This window comes from Beta vulgaris, chromosome 3, assembly GCF_026745355.1.
Source record: "Beta vulgaris subsp. vulgaris cultivar EL10 chromosome 3, EL10.2, whole genome shotgun sequence".
NCBI lineage: Eukaryota > Viridiplantae > Streptophyta > Magnoliopsida > Caryophyllales > Amaranthaceae > Beta > Beta vulgaris.
Window position 1 is genome coordinate 43,044,518 of NC_079204.1, and position 13,703 is coordinate 43,058,220.

General features: G+C 27.1%; 1 protein-coding gene across 1 annotated transcript; it reads left to right on the top strand.

The window, feature by feature from the left end:
- Positions 1–2,171: 2,171 nt before the first annotated feature.
- On the top strand, positions 2,172–4,832 carry LOC130590822 (uncharacterized). The gene is made up of 6 exons (XM_057393384.1): positions 2,172–2,239; positions 3,746–3,870; positions 3,955–4,033; positions 4,133–4,262; positions 4,354–4,536; positions 4,626–4,832. Exons 1-6 carry the CDS (start codon positions 2,172–2,174, stop codon positions 4,830–4,832), a joined length of 792 nt encoding a protein of 263 aa, XP_057249367.1.
- The last annotated feature ends 8,871 nt before the right edge of the window (positions 4,833–13,703 follow it).

The following is a 13,703-nucleotide window of genomic DNA, read 5'->3' on the forward strand; positions in this document are numbered from 1 at the left end:
CAACTTTAATATTATAAGGGTAACTTTTAGTACGTTTAGAATAACTTTATTATGTCATAATTAATTTTCATCTTCTAGGGTAACTTTGAATATTATAAGGATAACTTTGAGTATTATAAGGATAACTTTAACTTTTTTTTTTGATGAGTTTTGCTTATATTGTATTCATTGAGGCAGATTTTACAATATAGAGCCTGCAAGGGTGCAGGTTGGAGTAACATCCCAAGGTACATAAACATGAATCATCCATCATAACAGAACACAATAAAAGTTATAACCAAGCTACAAACTCATCACTTCTTCGAAGTCCTTGTTTCGTAAGGGTGTTGGCAATAACATTAACTAAGGGTAACTTTTAAGTCTTGATATCCCCCACCTTCATCTTTTTCAACCTTCTTTTTTTTTTTTCAGAGACTTTGCTCATTTCTTGTTTTTGCTCAATTTCATAGACTTTGCTCAGTATGTTTTTGCTCAATTTAACTGTTTTTTGCACATTAATTTACAAATCTTTGCTCATATTAAAATTGAAAGCTTACTTAATCTTCAATGGAGGTTGAAAATTGAAAACTTACCATCTCAGCCGTTGCATTCGAAACTTTAATCTAATCTCAAACGTTATATTTCGCACAGATTAGTAACACATCTCGACATTGTAAGCTCCTCTCTTTCTCTCTCTAAAACATCGAAACTCCCTTCCAAACCCATGAATCTCGAGATACTTTCATTCGAAATTGAATTTTGATTTCCTAATTCTAAATTTTCGAGATACTTAATCTTCAATTAAACCTAAAATCTGAAAAAAAAAAATTTGAAAGCTTACTTAACCTTCAATGGAGGTCTTCCTTCAATGGAGATTGGAAAATGTTCAAAAAGAACTTCACTTAGCACGATCTAGAAGAGATAGCAACAAGAGAGAGAAAATATTTGGTAAAAGAGAACTGGGTATTGTTGTTTGCAAGAGAGAGGAAGAGAAAAAAAAAGGAAGCTAAATACTTGTGTCCACAGGATAATTTTAGACGGCCCAGATATTGCTTTCAGTTTTCAGCTTTATGGGTGTTTTCACAAGATTAAGGAAACAAATTTACATTTCTATAATAATAAAAAAAAATTAAAATGGTAATTATACTCGGCCATATGTAGTATAAATATTCATGATTCTTTGGCTTTGTCTCACCACACCACACCAAATCCATAACTTCCAAATAGCGTTTTTAGGATGGTCATGGCACACTATAAAACAGTTTGTTCGATTTTTTTTCATGCGTTTTTATGAGATTATCTTCACAAAAATATTAAATAGAAACCAATCTAATAACCATAAACGTGATATGTCCGTAATTGAAGATGTAATTCATGAAGTCCCATGTGAAAATCAATGCACCTCAATTGAAGCTACATGGCATCCGAAATTGGCACATTCTAATTTTTTTGATGTTGATGCAATGGTGTTAACACTATTTCGTTCGGGTCGTCTTTTGAGTCATAAGGTATCAAAAGAATTCACGCATGATATATGTTATGATTCGCCTATATGGGATACTATTGAAGACGTTATTTCATCAAAACCTCGGTTTAGGGTACACTTGGATTGTGATAACATGATGTTGTACTACCTACACACTGTTCCTCCAAGGATTCATAAAGTGTGCGATGAGTGTTTCGAAGAATTGAATTTGGTCGACGGAAATCTTCTTCAATTAAGTAGAAATAAAACTTTATTGTATTATTGTGCAAGGACTATTTAGCAATTTTTTACATACTCTTTTATATTAATGTAGTATGTTAATTCTCTTAGTTGAATTACAAAATAAGTCCAATTAGAGTTGTATTTTTTTTTCATTCTTAATATAAATATATACGTGTTTTAATCATGTATGTTAATTCTCTTGTGAAACATTAATGTAGTCATATTAATATAAAAAAAAAACTCATGGTTGGTGATTAATACATGTAATAAATTCAAGCTTTTAAATACCAACCAATGCATGCAAGCCATTAAATATTATCTACCACCTAATGCATGCAATACATTAAATGATAAATTTTTTGCCTATATAATAGATTGCAAAATCCGGTTTTTTCAACCCCTCTTGCTTCCAATCCATCAAAACGGTTTTAAAAATCAAAGCTAATTATCCTTCAAATTTCTCAAAAACAACTTATTTCATTAAATGGATCCTAGAGTTGCAAAACATGTCAATGATATTAACGAGTCTATGTATGAATTTTTTGAAGCATGGTCTGCCATTGATGAGGAGATTTCGAAATCTCTAAAAGCACTAGAGAAATTAGATGATGAAGATGAAGTGGAAACCATGGGTTATGTTGGTATGATTATCTCCTTTCGTAATAAGATTAACTTGCAACAATAGAAGCAAAGGAAAGAGTTCAGTATTTGGATTCCCTAATAAATGATTAATGTACTTAAACGTGTTCAACGATTGGGGATGAAAAGCTGAGGTTATGTCTTCAAGAAAAAAAAGTATTCAAGTTTAGGTGGTGTTATTCAAGTTTATCTCATGTATTGTTTTTGCATTTCCGTATTAACTATGTATTCCATATCTCTTTTTATTTTTGATGGTCATGAATTTTGTTTATTACAGCAAAAGTCTTGCATTACATGACTAAATTAATTAAGTGAAATTTCATAGTAATTAATTTTAAATATGTACTATGTGTATCTCTTTAGTTATCATTGTCATTAATTAAGTTCAATAAAGAAAAAGAAATTATCACGATTTTTTTTTCCGGATCTATAAATAAAACGTGACTACAAATTAAAATCTAACGTAATCAGTTTTTATATTTCGATCTAACAATGAACATATCTTATTACCTTTTTCCGGATCTTATTACTTTTAACAATAAAGAAAAGAAATTATCAAGATTTTGATTTGATTTACCTTTTAATATATTTATTTGTTACCAAACATAAGCATTAAAACACTAATTACGAACATTTATATTTAGCAATTTTGAAACGAAATATTCCAGTGATTTTTTTTTTATTGATTCCGAAATTAAGTGATTTCAATCAACACATACTTTTTTCTTATATATATTGAACATACAAAAAAGTTGTTTTATTCTCTTTTGTGAAATGGATCCTCATGTGAATAAGCTGCGAAAAAATGAGTTAACACTATTAAATTCTTTGATGAGGCAAGTTCGCGTTCAAAATAAGGAAATAGGTATATATATATATATACTCCATATTATTATTTCCACACGTATTTTTTTAAACCTTACTTTTTTACATTCTGTTAAAACATTGTAGCCTAAATAAATCCTTTTTCGATTTTTTATCACATTGTAGTTCTAAAAAACAAAAAAATTGTTACATGAAGCCCCAAGTAAATAAGAAATCGTTTCATTGTAGGTTAAATAAATCAATTTTTCGATTTTTTATCACAATATAGCAATTTTCGCCTCTTTGTTCTGTTTGATTTTTTCTTTATTTTTGTCCACGTTTAGTATTATTAGTATCATAAATTTATATGCATGTCAAATAGACAATATTCGTAAATGTGTAATTCTAAAAAATGACATGTTAGGTGTTGTTGGAGTACTCATCTATATGGGACGTGTTCAATCAAAAATTAATCAACAAAGCAAAAAACAATATATCATACTAATTGAAAGAGGTAATTTTATAATTTCGTGATTTATATTACATGTAATTGTAGTTATTTTCGTTTTTCTTGCCATAATTAATATATTGATTCATTGTTTCTACTTATATCAGTTATACTGCTATGAAACTATGTGTTGTCGACAATTTTTTTGACCATTTACAACAATTAAGTTCTGACCTATTACAAGACGCTGTGGTTGTTTTAGCAAGAGGATTGGTTTTGAAAAATGACGACGGTAAGCATGAAAATTGTATTATTTAGGTAACATATGTTCAAATTCTGTATTTGAATTACGTATGATTTTTACTACATTTCATAGGCATTTATTTGCAATCTGTTGAAAACACACAAATCATGATCAATCCTAGGACAAAGATTGCAAGCAAACTAAAACAGTGGTAAGCTACTATGTATACTTACATGCGATTTGATCATTTTTTCAACCATGCGCAACTTAACGTGTTCTCTTAAATACATGTTTTGATTGGGTTAATTAGGTTTCGTAACGATCAATTTGTCCGACACAAGACACTATGGATAAATAAGACTTCTCTTCCGCTCAATAGATTACTATGCATCTCGAATTCAATGCGTTTATCCATTTCTGAGTTTCACAAATACAACGGAGTACGTCGTATCTATATTTACTTTATAATATCTTAAATTCGTTTGTTATATTTATATAGATATGTAAATTAAATTCATTCTTTCATTGTAGGGATGCAAGTGTAGGGTTGTTGGGAGAATAGATGATATTAATAAAGTCAATAGTTCGAATTCCGTATTCATGCATATCAAAATAAAGGATATAAGTGGGTCATTAAGTGTTGGACTATCTCACAAGCAAATATGTTTTATATTACAATTGTCCACTCTCGATCTACCAAAACGAACTGAAGAGGTATGTATGTTAATATTATAATCTTCTATGATACAACTACAACTTTGTAATATAAATTTCGCATTATCGCTAATAATTGTTTTTTGTAGGTTAAATACATGGACAACATACGGACCAAACTGTTCTCTCATATTGGAGATGCATATGTTTTCGTACTTGAAGCGACATTGCTATGTTTTAAATCTAAAGTTCATAAAGTTGTGGATGTTACACACGTTTACTGGGCGGAAGAGTGTGCTTATCAATTTACTTGCAAGTTGCCTACTTATAGCAACCAAATGGATCACAAAATATAAACTTTTCTATATTTTATTTGTTATTTTAATTTTCTTAGTTACAAAGTGTTTCAATTATAATGTAAGTTTACTACTTTTTGTTATGCGTTATTAATTATATAATTCGAGCACTTGTTTATGTCTTAAATCATAATAGAATGAAAAGTTAATACCAATAAAGCATCATATCTATATATATATTATATGTAATCGTATTTATATATTCCATTTATAAATTTGATTTATTACCAAACACTTAAAATAATAAACTAAGTTAGTGCAATAATTAATATTGGACGTATATATAAAACAACCATATACAATTATTAGTCACGTTCTTAATAAAAAAATATAACTGGCGTCAATTTTGTAATTGAATTTAGAAAAAATTTCCTATATTACATAGTGCACTAATTGGGTAGTTTTATATTTGACAGTTACGAAATTTGGTAGGTGTTGCCAATAAGTAGTGACTTTCCATTTTGTCAAATATTATTGCCAAAAGACACAACCATTTATAATAATGTAAATATATATAATATATATACAGATTTATATATTCCGGTTAGAAAATTGATAATTACCAAACGTTTACATTAATACTGCCGCCTGTTTTTTACAAAAAATAAAAACCGATTTTGAATTTTTTTTTTTATGAATTTCCTAATAATCTATATTATTAAAATAGCATTAATTGGCATATACATAGATATTTGGCAGTTACGAAATGTTGCTATGATTAGATTTTAATTTCTGACTTTCCATTGTCTCAAATATTATTCCCAAAGACACATCTTTTCATTTTCTCTAAGCATGCCTTTTTTATGAATGTTATATATATATATATCTAAATATACATGCATAGTTTTTACATTTCATTTAACCAAAATACACCCTCCAAAATAAAATTTCGATTTTTTCATTCTCACACTCTCTAACATGGGATTCCCAAATGCAAAGAAGCCTAACATTGTTCATTCCCTTCCTACTGAAATTATTATTGAAATTCTTTCACGCGTTGGTGCTGCAAATGCTCCTGATTTATTTGCATGCAGAATGACGTGAGTTTTATATTTATATATTTCTTTTGTTTTACGAGATTTAAATTTCACTTTCATCTTATGAAATTAATTTATTTTCAGTTGCAAGGCTATTAATAAACTTTCACACGATGGGAAGATATATAAGAAGGTTTCTTTTGAACACCTTTACATGCGTTCAATGCGTAATGATGAAAATAAAGCAAAGTTTTTTGATTGTGCTTGGAATACAAGAATCCAGAAGCACTTTTGCGTTATGGCATGGTAAAGTTGTTTTTTTTTTAACTAACGCAATTTTATCAAATGTATATTTTATTTATTTATTTACATTATGAACATAACTAACTATATTTGTATAGGTACAATATTTCACATATGTGATGTTAGATGAAGGGTTGAAGAACATCGACTTGGCACATTCAAATGGCAATGTGTTGGCCAGCTATTTATTGGGACTTTTGCTTATATTCAATGCAGATGAAGAGCGCAAAAAAAGGGGTGTAGCGTTATTACTAAGTGTTTTTCACAAGCATCCAATAGATAAAGTGGTTCAATTAAGAGAAACTCTACGAGATATGATGGTGTCCCTTTGGTTAAATAATCCATAGTTCGTGAGTCTGATGAATTCGTAAAGTGTGATCAAGAGCACCTTCATGAATATGACAACATTGTGGACAAATGGGATTACTTCGCATGGGGTCCTGATGATCTCAAAAGTTTATGTGATGCATACTTATGTAATCGCGAAGCAGCCTTTTTTCTACGCTTGCTCCACTAGATTTTCTTAGATATGAAATAGTTATTTTAAGTTTTTGCTTTATATTGATTTCTAGGTTAATTTTCAGTTGTATTAAGTTTATTGTCATAATAAGAGTTTTAATTTCAATAATATAAGTTTGTATTAATCTTATATATTTTTCATATTAAATGACAATCATTTGTTCAGTTCTGATGAACTTATATTCAGTTTGACCACATATCAGAGCAATCTATATATATTTAATTAAACACTTATAATTAAAAACTTATAAACGGTTGAAATAAATTTTAAATTTTGTTGTTGATTAATGACATTTATAAGTGTTTAAGTTTAAAGAAGTTACTTTATGTAGCTCGCTTATTTTAAGATTCAAATATATACTTATGAAATAAAGGATCGTTTTCTTGATGCTAAATCACTATTACATATGGAGTGAATAATTATTTTGTATGTAATGCAATCAACTATTGTATATTGTTACGCCAATTTATGTAAATGTTGTGTATTCTATGTCTTATATTGTTTTTAGCTATACAAGAAAACAAAATTTACGATTTTTGTGGGGAAAGATTTCGCAAGATATATACTTCAATGCTACAATTTTCGTAATAATTGTATTTAAAGAATATATGTTTTATTCCTAAAATACAAATAGGCTAAATATATTAGTAATTTATTAGTTGATTATCTGATTTTAGGAATATATGCATGATACTACTGTAATTTGAAAATATCGTTTATATTAATACAAATTTACCTAATAGTTGTATTTTAGGAATATATGGGTTACTCGAATGTAAAATAGGCTATATATGTTTTATTAATTATAGCAGTTTATAATATCCTGAATAGTTATTTAATGATTTAAATGATTGTAACTACTTATTATAAGCATTTATAAATCGATGATTAAGATTGCTATATTAAAAAAAAAATCATTATGTGCGAGTGATTACGTTGTCATTGATTATGAGATATTCATATTTTAGGTAAATAATTCATACAATCACTGTACGATTATATATAGATACTGTTAAGATCTCAACGTTAATTCAGAAAGAATCATGATACTATATATTTTTAAAAATATCTTTTATAATAATACAATTTTAGAAAAGAATTGTATTTCAGGAATATATGGGTTACTCGATGTTAAAATAGGCGAGACATCTTATTAATTGATGTAATTTAAGATATGATTTTGAGTGATTTAATGATATAAATTAAGGTAAACTTACTGTAATCAATTTATCAATCTGTGATTAAGATTGTCGTTGATTATAATAATAGATTCATATTTTACAATCACTATACGAATTGGGTATTAGATTAATGGCAAATCATTTCCTTAAACAGCTTCATATTAACGTGAATACTACTTCATAAATATCTTTTACGTCACTTTATATAAATACACACTAAGTTATTACTCATAATCTTAATTCATATTTTTCGAAAACCTCTTCATTTCATCTTTCAAAATAATATTTCTCTACGGAAATGACATCCCAAAATGATGCCCCTGTTAAAAAAATTATTAATGTTTCTGATTTGGTTAAGGGAACAAAGTATATCACTATTGCAGTACGGATAATACGGGTTTATGAGAAGCCAAACTTTATGAACAATCTGGAAGCTGGTAGTATAGAAATGATTTTAATGGATGTACATGTAAGTGATTTTTATGGATGTATATAGATAAATAAAATTTATACGTGTTTATAGAGTATTTGTCTCTTTTACTAATAGTTCACGTATATTTTATATGTGTTTTTAGGGTACAAAAATACATGCCAGTATTCGGAGGAACCTAATAGTTGCTTTCTGGCCTAAGATTGAGGAAGGAGGATTTAGACATATTTCAAATTTTTTGCTACGTGATAATGCTGGATACGAGCTTACTACGCAACATAAATTCACCATTTCAATGAATTATGGATCGTCCATAGTGGATTGCAATGCTTTGGATATCCCACAATATGGTTTTGAATTTGTTCCATTTGGTGATATTTTGGCAAAAAAGGTTCTGATGTTTATCTCATTGGTATGTTTAATTTGTTCTATAATTATTTCCTTTATTTCTATTATTTTTAGGGTATTTTGAAACGTACACCTTAAGTTGTAATTTTTTTTTACTACCTATAGATATAATTGGGCAAGTGACTGCGTATGGTGAACTAACCAAGACCACTAAATCGAGGTGCATGACTATTGAGCTGATGGACACAACGTATGTGTATACCAAATTGTTACTTATTGACCATCTTTTTTGATATATTTTTTAAAAATTTTATTTAAATTTCAATATAAGAACTTATGAACTTTTTCATTGTTATTTCTAAATAGGAATGACAACCTAACATGTGTTCTATGGGGCACATATGCTGATGAGATGATAAATTACATAAATGCTGAGGGAGCTAATGGTGCAATTGTTGTCATCTTACAGTTTGCAAAACGAATCATGTATAAAGGTAAATCTTAGTTTTATTTAATCCACGCATAGATTTCAATTTTCGTATTAAATATCTTTTAGTTTTTTAAATTTCGTATTAGATTTGTATTAAATTTACATTTCGGACTAATTATGTATTAAATTTTTATTGAAGATTCAAGCAAAAAGTTAAATGTAATGCACGATTAATATTTTTTTTTCCGGATATTTTAAGAAAAGGGACTAAATTGAAAATTTAATGTAAGTACTTCGTGTATTTTATATGTATATTAGATTCGATTTGAATTTTCGTATTAAATATCTTTTAGCTTTTTAATTTTCGTATTAGATTTGTATTATATTTAAATTTCGGACTCATTATGTATTAAATTTGTATTGAAGAATCAAGCAAAAAGTTCAATGTAATGCACAACTATTTTTTTTATTTCCGGATATTTTAATACAAGTGACTAAATGGTAAATTTAACGTAAGTACTTCGTGTATTTTATATGTATATTAGATTCGATTTTATTTTTCGTATTAATATCTTTTAGCTTCTTAATTTTCGTATAAGCTTTTTATTATATTTAAAGTTCGTACTAATTATGTATTAAATATGTATTGAAGAATCAAGCAAAAAGTAAAATATAATGCGTAATACTTTTATTATTCCGGATAATTTAAGAAAAGTGATTAAACTTTATATTTAACGTAACTACTTCGTATATTATATACGTATATTAGATTCGATTTAATTCATTTAATTTTTTTTTGTGTTATAGATATAAATTTGTAATCTGTTTTTTTTATACTAGGTGGTGTTCGTGTTCAAAATTCTCGATATGCTTCAAGATTGTTCATTAACACACAACTATCTGAAATTATTCTTTTAAAGATAGGTAAGTTATATTAATTTTCACTTAAATAGATGACATATCAGCCACATTTATATAATTAAAGATTTATATAATTAAAGTTTTAGCGATGATTAGTGTTATATATGAACTGCCCTAATTGAAAAAAAAAAAAAAAACAAAATATAATATAATTATAAGTTATCTAACACAATAATATAATTTGAATTATGTGACTACATCTAATTATTTGTATAAAACAGCATATTCATTAGCATGTCGATATAGTTGTACTTAACCATGTAGGTGAACTATGAATATGAGTGTATTTTATTCCACCTAATCATATCAAATACAAATACATAATTATTACAATTAAAATTAACAACAAATTACATCGCTTTAAACTATTAATTACATATAGAGTAAACTAATATTAGGTGGAATAAAATAATTACCCATTCATAGTAACCAACATGGTTAAGTATTATTATTTAATTTATTGTACCAATTAAATATACGTTATGGATCACATAGTAAGCATGTATTGATAGATAGAATAATAAATGTAATTTATGTTGTGTCATATAAAGTTAAAGAAGTTATACCTGCGATTCATCACATATCACCAAATATGTAAGTTTCGGACTCTATATTGTTGCATGATATCCTACAAATATGTCTACATTATATATTAGCAACTAACTTTGGTTGTAAAATGAGAACATATGAAAGATTGAGTATATTATTAGATAAATAGGAAAATCATCTTCTTGGAAAATGCATTATTAATAAAAAAAACTCATACAAATAGTGAACATACAAAATGCATACAATGTAGCACGATTTGTCTAAGATTATGCTACATGATTGTTTTCCAGCATGTGTTGCAAAACTCAACAAATATCTGGCCAACTAACTCAACTGACGAATGAGAGTGATGACTTTTTGAAGCAAGAATATGTAAAAGATATTTTCGACATTATGAACATGAAGAAGGTGAGAATTTTGTCATTTCATGCAACAATATATATTAACATCACAAGAAAAATGACTAATTATCCTTAGTATACATTTTCATTTCTCAGTCTTGTGTATGCGTTTGCCTAGCCACAATAGAGGACATAGATGTTGGTTATAGTTGGTATTACGATGGATGCAACAGATGTATGAGTGGAGTTATTAGGGAAGATGATGTCATCCGGTGTAGAAAGGAGAATGTAGTGTTACGTAGTACAACACCAAGGTAATTATTTCTAATTTACTAATATAAAAACAAAGTATACAGTAATATTTAATATCAAGTTTCAATAAATGAAACATTTTTATAGTTCAATAGCTAATTTTAAAAAATTCTTATAGATTCAAGATAAAATTGATTGTTGCTGATAAATCTGGAGATGCTACTTTTATGATGTTTGATAAAGAGGTGTCCAAATTAGTTGGTAGAACAGCAAAAGAAATGGTTGCCTCTCAAAATCAGGTTCGTTATCATACATTATTTATTTGTCAATTATAATACATGGTTTCTTATTTACATTTATAAATGCTAACATCAAAGTACATGTAGGTAGAAAACAATGAGTTTCCTGAAGAATTCAAAAGTCTATTGGGGAAGAGATTTTTGTTTAAGGTCACTGTGCCATATAATAATGGCATTGATCAAAATTATTCCTACACTGTGAATTCTACGTCCGATGAACCTGAATTAATTAACAAGTGGTTTGAACTTTATGTTAAGTTGGAGGTATTTGATTTAATTCTAAGGATTTTACAATTAGTTTCATTATCTATTATTATGTAAACAAGTAATTGATAATTACTTATGTAAACTTTTTTCTTCAACAGAACTCTATTGTTGTGAAAAAGGAGAGTGAGGCAGAAAGCGTGCAAGAATTTGAAGAGAACATGGTAATACTTAGCTATTTCAACTAATTTCGTCTACCCACATTTATCTACATATATATTGTTTTTTAGCATTTCTAACAACCATTATTTTTTCAACATATTCAATAGGATCTCTTTCAATCGGAGACAGACTCTTCTCTATCCACATCACACCGCAAAAGAGAGCAACATTACTTGATGAACATTCACCCTTAGGGATGCAGCTTTCAACTAACAAGAAACTCAAGTCTGTTATGCCTCAAGAAGAAGATGGACTCTAGATATTGTCGTTGAATTAAAAACTATATATAAAGTCTATCTATAGACTATTAGATGAACGTTTTAATTTGGTTGTTATTTATATTTCTAAACAATTTGCATACATTTATTCAGGATTTGGTTATTCTCCTATACATTCATTTCAAAACTCTTGTGGTTACGACATGATTGTTTATGAAAAATTTAAATATATCATTGATTGCCATACAGGTTATCCTCATTGTATTATGTTTAAGAAAATATTAAACATTAAATAACATGTCTTAACCTAACTGTTATAAATTATACATAACAAATAATATATATATAGATGTTTAAGGTAATATTAAACATTAAATAACATGTCTGAACCTAACTGTTATAAGTTATACATAACCAATAATATATATATAAATATATAAATATATACATATATACATATATACATATATATATATATATATATATATATATATAATATAATATATTATATATATATTATAATATATATATATATATATATATATTTACTTATAATATCTCGCATGAATCAATTTACGCATACAAAAATAGTTCGTCGTTGGTGATATAATTAATATGTATGTATTTTATACTAATGTTTTATATTTTAAACATCTTCTTACACACATTTTTAATACTGAATATCTAATTTAGTAAATATTAGACAACATATTTTAAGAGAGGAAAAAAATATCCGGCATTATAAAACAATTTCTATTAATGCATCCGTTATTACCCATATATAAATAACTATACAGTTTTAAGAAAGTTCCCTAATGCATATCAAACCAACTTTTTAAAATGGCGTTATTAGTATATAATCAGTAATATTTTGTTTCCAAAGTTGCGCGATATTGAAAAGCTTAATAATAGGCAATTATTCTTTGATTGATTCGGAAATAATTTGAAACATTCCTATTATATGATTTTCGTAATAACTGTTATATATAAAACTACTAAGGAATCTTTACCATACTATACTCTATATAATATCTCACAAAAAACGTACATATATTCTTCACACCTTTAGACAAATTAATCTTACAGTGTTCTTATCTTTCAAATAAAATATCATATTCTTATTCGTTAATAATATATAGATTGTAGAAATGAGTTCTTCTACTAATAAACGTGTGAATAAACGTCCAGATTACGGAAAAGAAAACGAAATTTGTGACAATACTCCATTTGTTTGTAACAATTCAAGTCAAGTCCATGATGCTAAAGTTGCTATGTAAAGGAGGAAATCAATTTTGAACGATAAGCGAAGTAGAAGCCAAACAACACCTTTACTTGACATTTCTAATGGTAAGTTGATTTATAAAGGCACTATTTTTTGTCAATATATTAACATTTTGTGCAAATTGTATAGAATAATAAAGCATTTAATAAAGAATTAAAGTTATTCATCATGTAATGTTCTTACTATAACATACATAAGTCAATCAAATTGAATATATCTTTAATTTATCATGTATATAAATTATATAATTATAAATAATTATAAAGAAGTAAAGGGAAGACTACCTTCTTAATCTTAATATCATAATATGTTTTCTCACATATTTTCTTCAATGGCCACCATTTGCATGCAAATCAAAACCTCAAAAAAAAAAACATTTATTGTATATATAAAC

Bases quoted from the DNA above. Each gene is read 5' to 3' on its own strand.
- LOC130590822 (XM_057393384.1), top strand. From the start codon at position 2,172: ATGGATCCTAGAGTTGCAAAACATGTCAATGATATTAACGAGTCTATG. The intron at 2,240-3,745 runs GTCTGCCATTGA...TACTTATATCAG, and splicing joins TATGAATTTTTTGAAGCATG to TTATACTGCTATGAAACTAT. The intron at 4,034-4,132 runs GTAAGCTACTAT...TGGGTTAATTAG, and splicing joins GCAAGCAAACTAAAACAGTG to GTTTCGTAACGATCAATTTG.